The following is a 14,455-nucleotide window of genomic DNA, read 5'->3' as shown; positions in this document are numbered from 1 at the left end:
GATGAATGGACTTCAAAATGTGGTATTTATACAAAATGAATTATTATTCAACTCTAAGAAAGAATAAAGACATTCTGTTACGTGAATTAAGTTATGCACAGAAAGACAGGCTCTGCATATTATCACTTATATGTAGAAACTTAAAAAAACATAATCCCCTAAATGTAGAGAGTAGAACAGTGATTACCTGAGACTGGGAAGAATATTGGGAAGAAGGGGATGGAACTTGGATGATTAATGGGTACAGGAGTGTGATTAGATAGTAGAAACAACTTCTAATCTCCTATAGCAAGGTAGGGTAAATGGTTGAAAATAATTAGATTAATATTTCAAAATAACTGAGATTTTGAAAGAAATAATAAATGTTTAAGATGATGAGTGAGCTAGTAATTGTGATCCCATAATTACATATAGTAATCAATATCACACTACACTGTATATATATGTAAAAGTCTTATGTATTATTGACATATAAAATACATTTTGAAAAAAAGTGGAATTTTTTTGAGGGAGAGAGAGAGATAATTTTTTTTTATATTTATTTTTTAGTTCTCGGCGGACACAACATCTTTGTTGGTATGTGGTGCTGAGGATCGAACCCGGGCCGCAGGCACACCAGGAGAGCGCGCTACCCCTTGAGCCACATCCCCAGCCCGAGAATTTTTTAATATTTACTTTTTAGTTTTCAGTGGACACAACATCTTTATCTTATTTCTATGTGGTGCTGAGAATCGAACCCAGCGCCCTGCACATACCAGACAAATGCACTACCCCTTGAGCCACATCCGCAGCCCCCAAAAAATGGAATTTTAAAAATTGTCCTCCACTTGATTGACCAACAAGTTACATTCACTTTACAAAGTCTGCAGGTCATGGAAATATAATCTTTCTATTTTTTTGTACCTTTATTTTATTTGTTTATTTTTATGTGGTGCTGAGGATTGAACCCAGCTCTTTAAGGGTAGTGAATCACTTGGAATAGAAACACTGATTGTAATTGTGATCAATTTTATTTCTCTTTAATTTAATTAAAAGCATTTCTGTTGTATGTTTTTTACTACTGAAGTATGATTTTGCCAATTGTTTTTGAAAATGAAAGCATTTAACAAATTCAGAAATTGCCTTTTATTTCTGGTTCATTCTGAACTTTATCTGAATTAATTTTATTTAATGCTACTTCTATATCTATTAAAATCTTCCTATATTTTTCTAGTAATAAATAACCAAAATTATAGTCATATATGCTATTGAAAATGGTAAAATGTTGGATAATGTAAAAAATAAAGAAATAAATCCTATTTGATCATATTCTACTATTTAGAGATATTCAACAAGAGATATGAGTTAATGTATTTAGAACCATTTTAACTCTGGTAATCATAGCTAATAGTTAAACAATTAAGGAATTATTAAATAAACTGCTATAAATCTGTAGGAAAGTAGTGCTATACTACAGAGCCATTAAAATGCAAATACTCCCTGACCCAACTTTGGCATCATATGAAAGTACATGTACTGTGACTCTGTTTATCTCTTGCAGTACTCAATTAATTACATTAAATATTCAACATTTTACAATAAAACAGGCTTTTGTTGGATAATTTTACCCAATTGTAGAGTTATATAAGAGTGCTGAGCAAATTTTGAAATAGGCTAGAGTAAGCTATGTTGAGTAGACTTGGCATATTGTGTTTTTTTTTACTTTGTTTTCAACTTATAGTGGGCTTATCAGGGTATAACCTCATCATAAGTTGAAGAATTATCTGTATATTAACTATATATTTAGATGCTTGGGAAATTTTCATAAATGTATTTGTCATTAAAAAAACAGCTAATGAAAGCATGTCTCAAAGAGACAGTGGTCATCTTGTAGTGGTGTGTATACAAGGTAATTAACACCAAATGACATAGAAATGAGTCTTTAATAAGGTTGAGTAGTACACTGGAATGTAACCTCTCTCTGATAACCTGCAACTTGCGGACATTTTTCCAAGCTGGGAAACAAATCTCACTGCTGGAGTCACAATTTTCCCTTTTTCACCAGAAAAAGAGTGCTTTCCTTCTACTAAAACCAAACTTACACCCAGCCAAATAATTTATTTGATTTTATTTCTTTTCATAAGCTCCGTGAAAAATTCTTGAAAAAGAATAAGAGGTTAGTAAAGATATTTGATACATTTCAGCATGGTGAGGAACGTGCTGAACATAACACCATGCTCCATAAAAATACTGTTCTAAGTTCCCTCTCTACAGAGCCACTCCCCAGAGATGACCAGTTCATATTTTACTGGTTCATTTCATTCTGCCTAGAGAATGGGAGATCATCATTCTCTTTTCAATTGTCAAGTTGCCTGTTGTCTTTTCAACTGACATTAGCAGACCCAAACACCTCATACTTAATTTATTAATCTCATAATGTTCTCCAAAAAGCCTCTGCAGCAGTTCATGAGTTCCCACAGTAATGCTTGAAGCATGACTTTATTTCTCTGAGATCTGAGATAAGAATTTGAACTCTGAAGTGGAAGATGGCATTCAATCATACAGGTGTCTATGATTCCCATCTTGTCTTTTCAGGTAAGGTATAATCCACCGCATTTCAGCCCTTCTTCCACTCTACTCTAGTTTTATGTTCTACCACATAGTATGTGAATTATAAGATCATCACTTCTTGCACATAAAAGCCATGGTTTTATCCCAGAGTTAAATTTGCTGAAGCTCTTCTCACATCACCTTGTGTATTCTACTATATATGACAGAGATTGTACCCTAAATATGGAAAGGCTCCTAAAATGAGTGTGGACATATCTTCCTTTACTAAAATATAAAACAACATTGCATGAACCCCTTGACTTTCTGATAATTTTAGGGACTAATAGACAAGGACATTTTATTCACATTTTTATTGAAAATTTAGAGGAACAGCCTTTGTGAACATAATGAATTTTACATATATTTGTAAATTATACATATTTGATTTCAGTATCTATCTTACTTTTTTATCTCAACTGTAAAATTAAGGAAGAACAACATCATATAGAATAGAGTTGAGATTTTATGAAGGACAATGTTATTACAGAACATGGTTTGAGTTGGTTTTTTTTTGGTGAAATCTTTCAGATGATCAGTAGCTTTTTCTGCATTGAGATACTGATTGATATTAGTCCAATCTTTTAACATATTCTTTGTCTTTTAATTATACTTTATAGAAACAGATTCCAGACAGGTGCTGTTTGAAATCTGGAGACAACAGAGTCACAGTTGAACGAAATATAAAACAAAAAAAATATGGAATGGTACAAACAAAATTATACATGACCCTTAGAGAAAGACCGATAAAGCAAATAGAAATATGTGGGCACAAGGATAGAGACAGATCTTCAAACATATAAAAAGAAGTGGAGTTAATGAAAATTCAAAATCATCAGCAAATAGAATATTGAAATGTCGAGGGCTTGATTGACTGGTATCGAATTGCAGTCTGTTCTTCACTCATGGAGAGCATCAGTCTGCATTATAAATGGTTGCTTTGAAAATTGGATAAAATAATTAGTTCAGGAAAATTATTTCCACATACAAAAAGGGCTGGGGATGTGGCTTAGTGGTTAAATGCTTGTGGGTTTGATTCCTGATATGAAAAAAAATGCTTTTCAAATTACAGAACTATTTAAAAAAAGGTTAAAAAAATCTACATTTCTGAGTTCCAGGGTTGGAATTAATAGACACATGGTGAATATTTTAAGAATGAGTCAATTTATTTTCATTTAACTTCCATGTCTCTATGCTATGGTAAAACTAAAATGAAGCAATATGATACAACTAGAATAATATTATTATTTTATTGGTTGGTTAATTTTTGGTATGTTAAAGTCTTAACATTCTGAAATATTGAATGGGGAATTTAAATTGGCATATGCTTTATCTCCAAAAGATTACCTTTCTAAAATTGCTATTTGCATATGAAACCCATTTATAATACTGCTCAAATAGGGAATGTCAATAAAAAATAATAAAGGAAAAATGAAAACAAGCAAAGGACTACATGAGACTCTTATTCAAGATACTGTTTGCTGTGATGACTAGGAAGAGCATTTAACTATTCTTTAGAGGGTAAGATTTTTCTAGGAATGTTGTTATCCAATATTTGATTTTAGGACATGCTTATAACTTAAAAACTCTCAAGGACACCACAGAACTTGCATTTATGTGAGTTATTGCCAATAATATTTATTATTTGGAAATTAAACCTTGGGAATATTTGCTTATAGATTAATTTTAAAATAGCAGCAGTAATTAATTAGGCATATATATAGACAAATGATAACTATTTTATGTAAAAGTGACTTCATCCAAATTACTGAGAAGAGTTTCAATTTACAATTTTTTTGCCAATATCATTACTGTTTGTCTTAATACAGTAAAGATTTTTGTATCATATCTACTTCTCTGGTTGGTCTCTTGTGATATCATGTATCGTATAGCCTTGAAAACTCCAATTTAATAATAAAGAAAAAAATGCAAAATGGAAAACCAAATATTACCTTAACATTATTATAAAAATAATTTTGATGTAAAATAATAAAAATTTTGATCTATTTTCCCTGAAAGACTCTCAAAGACCACTAACCATTCCTGGACCACACTTTGAAAACTAATTCTCTCTACTATCAGCATTGATTATTTACATTTTGCTATACAAACCAGATGAGAGTTGATCACTCACCCTCCATTCCAATTACAAAGTATTCAAGAGGCTGACAAAATATGATATATCTCATATATTCATATTAATTTTATTTAGAGGATTAAATTATGATGATGATGATATTACAAAGAATTCTAATTATTATTTGGAGAACAAATTAAGATAAATATTAGCAAATAATATTTATGATTAGACCTGAAATGACATTGTGGGATTTCCCACTCTTTAAACTACAAATAGCAGACATGCCCATTTTTCTGGAAGAAATTTTTAGACTGAAATTTGTTTATCCATTCCTTCTTATTATCTTTGCAATGTATGAAGTTATGTGTTACCATAACCATATTTGTTAAAAATAATATTTTTACTTATTATATAAAATAGTTTAAGAAAATATATTTTTACCAATGAGATGAATGTCAAAATTCTATTAATAATTGAATATTGTTCAACTCAATTATTAATTAAATTGTGTCCTGAAATGTACAGAGAAAAAAAATCTTTAACCTAACACAACAAAGCTAAAACGAATTATCCTATGCATATATTTTAATTCTATAGATACTCTGAGATATTATCCTCAAATCAGTATGAGAGCAAGTATTCCTCTCACAAATAGAGCAAAGAATATTGAACATCAATCAATGTAATATCTTTGTATGTGACAAAAAATGATTTATCTCTTTAGTATATTTATTTTCTCCTTTCATTCATCACTTGACCTAAAATTGTATCTACTGTTTTGTATTGTTTTGTTTTGGTCAAAACCAACATATGGGTGGTAAACTTCCTTTGACTTAAGACCCTCTCTTCCTCTTTTCAAATTGGGTTTGGTGTGTCTAGGGTAGGACTATGAGTATCTGAAAATCATGTAAATATCTCTGCATGAATAACCTGTTATTTTTGAAATGAATACCAATGTGACCCCACTCAAGGAATCTGTCTTAAAAAGTCACCTTATATAAGATCACTTCTCACATGGAAATCTTTTATCTTTGCAGCTTTAGGAACAAATAAAAATTTGAATGTAAATAATTGCTCCAGCTCTGTGAGTAAATTCATCCTCTTGGGCTTCCCTTACACCTGGAAGATTCAGATCCTCCTTTTTTCAATCTTTTCTGGAACATACATCTTAACCCTAATTGGAAACCTGAGCATTATCTGTGCCGTATGGTGGAACTATCGACTACAAACGCCAATGTACATCCTGCTGGCCAACTTTTCCTTCCTGGAGATCTGTTTTATTAACTCTACTGTCCCCAATATGCTAGCCAATTTTCTCTCTGAGAGCCATGACATTTCTTTCTCTGGATGCTTCCTCCAGTTCTACTTCTTCTTCTCCATGGGCACCACTGAGACTTTCTTCTTGTCTGTCATGGCCTTTGACAGGTACCTTGCAATATGCAAACCCCTGCACTATTCCACCATCATAACTGTTCAAAACTGCTTCAGAATGGGAGCTGGCTGCTGGGTGTGTGGCTTCTTGTACTTCGTCTTGCCTGTTTACCTAGTTTCTCAGCTCCCATTTTGTTGTGCAAATAAAATTGATCACTTTCTATGTGATCCAGGACCACTTATAAAGCTGTCCTGTGAACCAGCTCCTGGAACTGAAATTATCTGTGCCATCTATAACTCAGTCCTCATTTTCTCCACCTTCCTCTTCATTACCAGTTCCTACACCTTGGTGATCAGAGCTGTACTCAGGGTTCCTTCAGCAGAAGGCCAGAGAAAGGCTTTCTCCACATGTGGCTCCCATCTGGCTGTAGTATCCCTCTTTTATGGCTCCCTCATGGTTGTTTATGTGAGCCCCACAGCAGGAAATCCAGCAGGGATGCAGAAATTTGTGACTTTGTTCTACTCCATGTTAACTCCACTCTTCAACCCCTTGATCTATAGTTTACGAAATAAAGAGATGAAAGAGGCCCTGAGAAAATTGTTCAGAATTGTGAAATTTCCACAGAGCCATGGCAAACGTTGTTGAAGAAGCTATATACCCAAATAAATAATTAGCACTTTGATTTTTTGTTTGTATTTACAGAACTAGAAAGATATCTTTATTGGGAGTGGGAACATAATCAAGTTCAAAAACCTGTTTATAAAGTTAACTATATTCATTTGTTCATTTTATTAGATAAAAAATTAATAATAAAGTTCTTCCGAGTAAAAGACTATAGTCAATGGAAAATGATAACTTATCTTGCTGGCTTTCAGAGTTAATACTAGTTAATATTTTTCTCTCAAAAATTTCAGGGTTCTCAGATACACACATGCACACATGTAGACAATCTTCCTACATTTACATTTCTTCCTAAAACTTTTTCCTGAGGTGAAATTAATATATTATAAATTTGCATAGAAATTCTAGGGTAGTGTTTTTATTACAGAAGTTGTTGGATTTGCCTTCTTCCAATCTTCTGAAGAACACTAGTGACTCAGACTTTTAGCAGGAATTTTCCTCATGCTGCAAACCAACCCTTTTTGTAATTGAATAACATTCAATTCAAAGACAATGCAACCACTTTTCTTTTCCCCTCACCTTTGATGGACATTTAATGAGTCTGCTTCAGTGATGTCATAAATAATGCATGAACAAGTTTTTTTTTGTGAATGGGAACATATGTTTTCACTTCCTTAGAACATGTATTTTGGAATGAAATAACTAGATTATATGTTAATTTTCTATGCAGCATTTTGAGGAATTGTCTGACCATTCTCAGAAAGACCATGACCAATTATTCTCAAAACTCAATGTTCACAATGTACAGGAATTTCTGTTTCCCTGTATTTTGCCAACAATAGTTTTCTTCTGTCTTTTTAACTTTTGCCATCTCAGTCAGTGCAGAGTGGCATTTTATTGCGATTTTCATGGACATTTCCCTAATGACTGATGTGCTGATCCCCATTTTATGTATTTCTTGCAAACTGAAGAATCCTCTTTGAAACTTCTGAGCCTCTTTCAATTTAGTCATCTTCTCATCATTGCAATTATGATATATCCACCTTCATAAGATGATGTATACCTTATCATAATTTTAGTAATGCATAACTTGAAAAATTTTCTCCCAAACTGGGGGCTATCTTTATATTCTAAATTATGTATTTTGAAGCTTTGTATTTTGTTGAAGTTCGAATAATCTGCTTAACTTTTATTTTTTCAGATGTAATTTTGGTGTTACATTTAATAAAACAAGGTCTAACACAAGGTAACAGTGCTTCAATGAACATCGGCATGCAGATGTTTCTTCAACACACTGACTTTGTTTCATTTGGACATATAACCAGGAATGCGATTACTGAACAATATGGTACTTGTATTTTCAACTTTTTTTTCAGAAATTTCCAACTCATTTTCTAAAGTAGTTGTAATAATTTTCATCTCCATCAAAAATTTACAATGGTTCTCTTTGACACATCCTCAACAGCACTAGATAACTTTAGTCTTCTTCTATTTACTGGAGCAAGAAAATATTTTATTGTGGTTTTATTTACATTTTCCTTATGATTAGTAATGTTGAACCTTTGTATGTCTTTTCTTTACTGAGAAATGTCTATTTAGATCAATTGCCTAGTTGTCTAAATTTTTTTTTAATTGGTGATTCTAAGGATTAAATCCAGGAACATCAAACTACAGATACTACAGAGCTACAATATCTATCCCCATTTTTTTTTGTGTGTGTGTGTGTAACAGAGTCTCACTAAGTTGTCCAGGCTGTTCTTCAACTTCTGATTCTCATTGTCTTGACTCTTCTTTCAAGTTGCTGAGATAACAGGCATGCCCCCCCCCAAGGTTGCTGGCATATACTGCCCATTCAAAGTCAACTTACTTGTTTTGTTTCATTTTTTTCTGTTGAGTTTTTGAGTTCTTATGTATTATGGATATGAATCCTCATAGTCAGATGCTTAGTTTACAAATAATATTTCCTATTCTGTATGTTGTCTCTTTATTTTTCAACTATCTGTCATACAAACTCTATCTGACAAAAAATTTCATCAAAATTTCAATCAAATTGGCAAATAATTAATACAATCTTCAAATGTTGCTAAAAGTGTAGATTCATAAAAGAGAACAATAGAACCATTATCAAGAGCCCATTAAATTTGGTGCCTACTAAGAAACTCAGAGACTAAATGCAACCACCTTGCTTTACTGATTATGAAACAGATCAAGAGGGAAAAAGAAGCCAGCTTTTTAAGCAAAGTTCATTCTCAGTCCTATTCTTCTCTTTACTTTAATCCATATAAAGTGGAGAATTCATGGCTTTCAATCTTATCTCTCTTTCCTGTGTGATTAGTTATTGTACTTACTGAATGTTCTGATGCAACACACACACACACACACACACACACACACACACACACACACACTGAGTCATTCTCTGCTGCACAGTAGTAGTCTGCCCATGTTATCTGTATTAATTGATTACTGTGAGATCCAGAGCTGAATTTATGCACAGGGGCCATCCTCCACCATCACCAGGTCATAATTGCTCTACATAAATATAAAGACAGCTGCAATGCAGACAACATCTAATTGCAGGGATTGTTCAAAAAGGCTTATTCACACAATGCATTTGTAGAAAGACAAGGGGACATAACAGGGGAATTAAGGCAGAAGTCAAGACACTTAAATGTGGAAGAATTGTCACTTTTACTCATGCACCTTTCTTGCTCAATCTATGATAAGTGGCCTTTTTAGAATGTGACAGGGCCACTAAGACCCAGAACATTCCTCCTTGCCTTTGCCACTCAAGGGACTTGCAAGCCTCCTCTGGGACAGTAAGTTCCAGTTGCAGCAGGTCATGGACAGAGACAGTCATATCAGCAAACTTCATCTTTTTCAGAAAGGCTTTCCTGGAAAGTGAGGAGAATGGAAGTCTGCTCACAGGTGGGTGGATACTCCAGAGGAAAAAGAGCAGCAGTATGGTGGACTCCAGCCTCACCTCACACTGGCCAGCTTGGGTCTGCTGTACCATGCTCCTTCTGCATCAGTGTGAAGAAGTTCACTTCTGTATCCTACAGCATCATGAGCTCTGTTGAATCCAGTCATCTGTAATCCAAACAACAAAGAAGTGGAGACAACCAGGAGGGCTCTCTGAAGAGATCTGGGGAATTCTTAGGGGGAAATGTAGGATCTCTTTTTAAGATGAACTTCCTGGATCCATAGAGAGTAAGGCAAGAAACACAAAGCCAGATTGTAATAACCAAATATTCAATAATATTTTAACATAGTATCAGAAAAATAATTGGATGGGTTGAATTTTTCTATAAATGTTGATTAAACTCAATGACTCACCTTCAAAAGGTATATAGAAGTTCATTTTATCAAGAAGTTATCACATGGTTCCTAATAAACATGTATAATTTTTCATATCTTTTGAAAAAGGAGAAAAAGTTGCCTTTAAGTCCACAATACCACATCTTACTTGCATCTTTCTACCCTCAAATACCTGGATTTCAGAGAACTTTGTTATTCCAAAGCTGTTTACACATTCCAGAAACACAATGAATTGTTCCTTAAGGTAAATGGTCTATAACATGTCATCTATAATATTTGATGTTACACATTATTGATTTCTGGAGAATTAATGTAACAGCATTTGAATACTGTTGCACTACTAATTCTACTTAATAAAACACTATTCTCTGAAGTTTCTCTTCTGTGAATATGTACAGATTTATTCCCAACTATGCATTTATTCCTCTGTCTATATCACATTTGTATATGAGAGAAAATATAGCAACTACAGAAAATTGTGTTTTATCTTTTTAACAAGTCTTATGATAGCCATAGTTACCATGGTGAAAGCCAGTGACATTTTTTACAAATAGACAATTTACAATCCTAAAATTGAATGGAACCACTAAAAGAACACTGGAGTGAGGGAGTCAATATGTATTTTTTGGTAGATTATTTTCTTTTCTTATGCTTGTCTTTTGATCCTACTTGCAAGAATAGTGATTCAGGATACCTTAAAATTTCAAGAAAATGTCAGTTAGTGGCAGCAACTTACGACTAGAGAGGACATACAAATATAATCCTATGTATCCAAAGAGGGAACACAAATCGTCTGAATAACACAAAAAGTAAATGTTGTACTTTCACCTCAATGAATAGCAAATGTAAGAACTAAAATCTCTGGACAATTCCCTTAATGTTGATCTTGTTATCTTACAATGAATTTCTGATGAATTGTACATTCATTAGAGATTATTTTCTGATGATCCATTGAGGAAAAAGTAAAGGAATGGTCTGATTAAAACTGAAGACAGAAAAAGAAGTGGTTTTTTTTTTTTTTTTTTTTTTTTTTTGTGGTGGTGGTGGTCGGGGGAAATACTGGAGACTGATTTAGAGCAAATTAAATTCTGTGCTTCTATTTTTATGTCAAAATGAGTCCTCATGTATGCCTAAAAAGAACAATAAAAAAGAAAGAAAATAGTAAACAAAGTTTTATGAGCAAAAGCAATAACTGAAATGAAAGAAGCATAAGAGAAAAACACATCCTTTTTTATTCATAAATGAAAACACCTGAACACCTCTACCACCAACCCCCTCCCCAGACAAAAGACAATTGTCTTAAAAAATAGTTGTTATGACAATTTTATTAATTCTCCGTAAATATCACACTATCAAAAAATAGGTTAAAAACATGGCACTTGGAGAAATTCCTAACCAAGGTCAGAGTTCTGTCTAATACTTCCAGAATAGAGACCTCTCCCCACTGTCAGAGGAGAGAGCACAATAACAGTTTGTACATTGAACACAGAAAATATACATGTGATGCTGAATTTGCACGGAAGAATCCAACTCAATGATGAAAATCTTCATTCAGTATTGTTTGCTATATTGTCTAAATTTCCACTAGTTTGTTATTATTTTGTAAGAAAAACATTTTTAAAAAAACACACATAAACTAAGTATATACAAAAATAGAAATGTAACATTTGTTTGTGTTCAGTCATGAGGGAAGGAAGTTAAAGATCAATACATGACAAACTATAAAGCAGTGTATAAGGAAATGGAAAAAGACACAAGTAATTTGAAGTTATCCTATATTCATAATTGGAAAAAAAATCATATTGTTAAAATATCACACTACCTCCCACCCAAATCTACAGATTCAATAAAATCCCATTCAGAGTTCCAGTGACATTTTTTACAGATAGACAACTTACAATCCTCAAATTGAATAGAACCACTAAAAGACTGAATAAATAAAGCAAACCTGAAAATGAGCAAAGGTGGAAGCATCACATTTTGTGATTCCAAATTATATTCCAAAGCATTAGAAATCTAAACAGCACAGTACTGACATAAAAACAGGCCCATAAACAAATAAAATAAGAATGGAGAGCCCAGATATAAGCTCATGAGTGTACAGTCAACTCATCTTAGACAAGAGCACAAGAATACACAATGAAGAAAGTATTCTATTTCAATAAATGGTGTTGGGACATAGAAATTCACATGCAAAAAAGTTGAAAATGAATTTTTTTCTTACACTATACCCCAAAGTCAACCAAAATGCATTAAATACTAATAACAACAGAAATAAAAAATCACCTATGAGTAAATAAAGTTCCTTGACATTATTCTTGGCAATATATTTATGGCTATGAACCAAAATACAGACAAAAAAGCATTGAAATAAACTATTGAGACTATATATAATTAAGCAGCTTATTCACAATGAATCAAGAAACAATATGAAAAGATAAGCTATATAATTCAAGAAAATATTTTCAAACCTTGCATCTGATAAGTTGTTAATATCTAAAGTATGTACTGAACACAAGCAACTATATGTGAAAAACAGAAAACATGTAACCCAATTTTAAGCTATGAAAAGAATTGAATAGATATTTTTTGAAAAAATATATACAAATGGCCAACAGGTATATGAAAAGATGCTTAACAATACTAACCATCAGGCAAAGACAAATCAAAACCACAGTGAAACTTCATTTTACATCTCTTGGAAGGATTTTTACAAAAATATTAAAAATAATAAAAAAATTGTTGACCAGATTGAATAGAAAGGAGACTCTTTTTTAACAAAATTGGTGGGAATGTAAATTGGTACATTTAGTGCATAAAACAGAACTTTAAATTGAATTGAACATTTAAATTGAATAACAATATGTTCCAGGCATACCAGCCTATATACACAAAACACATGAAATTAGTATTCAAAGAGATAACTGAATTCCCATGTTCAGTGCAATACTGATCCCAATGGTTAATAGTAGTCAATTTATGGAAATAATCTAAGTGTCCTTGAAAAGATGAGTGGATAAAAGAATACAATACATATTAAACACAGGCATTGTAAGATATATGTGTAATTATCTGTTATGGTTTGGACATAAGGTGTCTCCCTAAAGCTCCTTTGTGAGATAATGCAAGAAGATTCAGCAGAGAAATGATTGGGTTGTGAGAGTCTTAACCCAATCAGTGAATTAATCCCCTGATAAAGTTTAACTGCATGGCAACGGAAGTGGTAGGGTGTGGCTAGAGGAGGTGGGAATTAGGATGTGGCTTTGGGGTATTTATTTGTCTCACAAGTGGAGATCTCTCTCTCTCTCTCTCTCTCTCTGTTTCCTTATCATCATGTGAGCTGTTTCCCTCTGCCACACTCTCCCTCTATGATGTTCTGCCTCATCTCCAGCCTTGAAGAATGGAGCCGGCCTTCTATGGACTAAGATCTCTGAAATTGTGAGCCCTTAAATAAATTTTCCTCCCTTCAAATTGTTCTAGTCAGATGTTTTAGTCACAGCAGCAAAAAAATGCTGACTAAAACTTGGTTATATGTTAAAATTATTGCCAAAAAGCTTTGAAAACTGTACAACTTAAAGATGGGAATTAATTAATATTATTAACTTTTACTGTACCAAAAGTTTTGTAGTTATTTTGTAGTTCATTCTTACAGCATTCCTATAGATTGAGTATTCTTTTTTTTTTTTGTCAGATGAGGAAATAGAAACAGAAATAGATTAAAATCAAAGTAACAGTTCAACAAGTAGGAGCGATATTTCGGACCAGATCTTAACAATTAAAAAGCAAAAGACTGTTTAATTAGGTATCCTAAATATAGCATTAAATAATATAATTTCCATAATTATTAAATAGTAATAGTTTTAAAAACTGATAAAAATCAGGATGAGAGCAGGGGATATAGGTCAGTTGGTATAGTGCTTGCTTGCATTTAGAAGGCCCTGAGTTCAATCCCTAGCACCAGACACACACACACACACACACACACACACACACACACATACACACACACACACAAACAAACAAAATATCAGGATGATTTCTTAATGCTAAATTGTTCCCTTGCAATTATATATTAATGTTGTAGCAATCGCCATTGAAATTCTGCTTTTGTTAGTATCTATCTTCTATGTCACTTATTCCAAAACGTGAGGAAAGAGCTACTAAAAATTTATTCTGGAAAGGTTTGCAATGATAGAAAATTCCATTCAAAAACAAATATCAGATATTTCACATATCTCAGGGGCATAGGCCTATCTGGTATGGTATCAGGATATCATCTTTAAATCAGGTAATTCTCATTATAGATTATATGCTTACTTGTAATTTGAGACTCATCATATATGTCCCCCTTTCCACAGCATATGTATGCTTTGTCAAATTGCTTTAGGAATGATTCTTTCTTTCTGTGCTTAATATGTACTTCTGAGTGCTCAGAGTAAGTTAAGGGGACAGTTTGAGAGGCAGTACTGTTTTTCATT

At 32.8% G+C, this 14,455-nt stretch overlaps 1 protein-coding gene across 1 annotated transcript; it reads left to right on the top strand.

The window, feature by feature from the left end:
• Nucleotides 1-2,525: 2,525 nt before the first annotated feature.
• Nucleotides 2,526-6,683, top strand: LOC308648223 (olfactory receptor 11H6-like; the record flags this gene model as incomplete). Its single annotated transcript, XM_081292888.1, has 2 exons — nt 2,526-2,574; nt 5,704-6,683. 2 exons carry the CDS (start codon nt 2,526-2,528, stop codon nt 6,681-6,683), a joined length of 1,029 nt encoding a protein of 342 aa, XP_081149014.1.
• Between the last annotated feature and the right edge of the window lie 7,772 nt (nt 6,684-14,455).

The sequence above is a fragment of the Spermophilus citellus genome (genome assembly GCF_964194105.1).
Source record: "Spermophilus citellus genome assembly, chromosome: 4".
In the NCBI taxonomy this organism is placed as follows: domain Eukaryota; kingdom Metazoa; phylum Chordata; class Mammalia; order Rodentia; family Sciuridae; genus Spermophilus; species Spermophilus citellus.
This window is presented reverse-complemented; position numbering and strand designations above follow the sequence as displayed.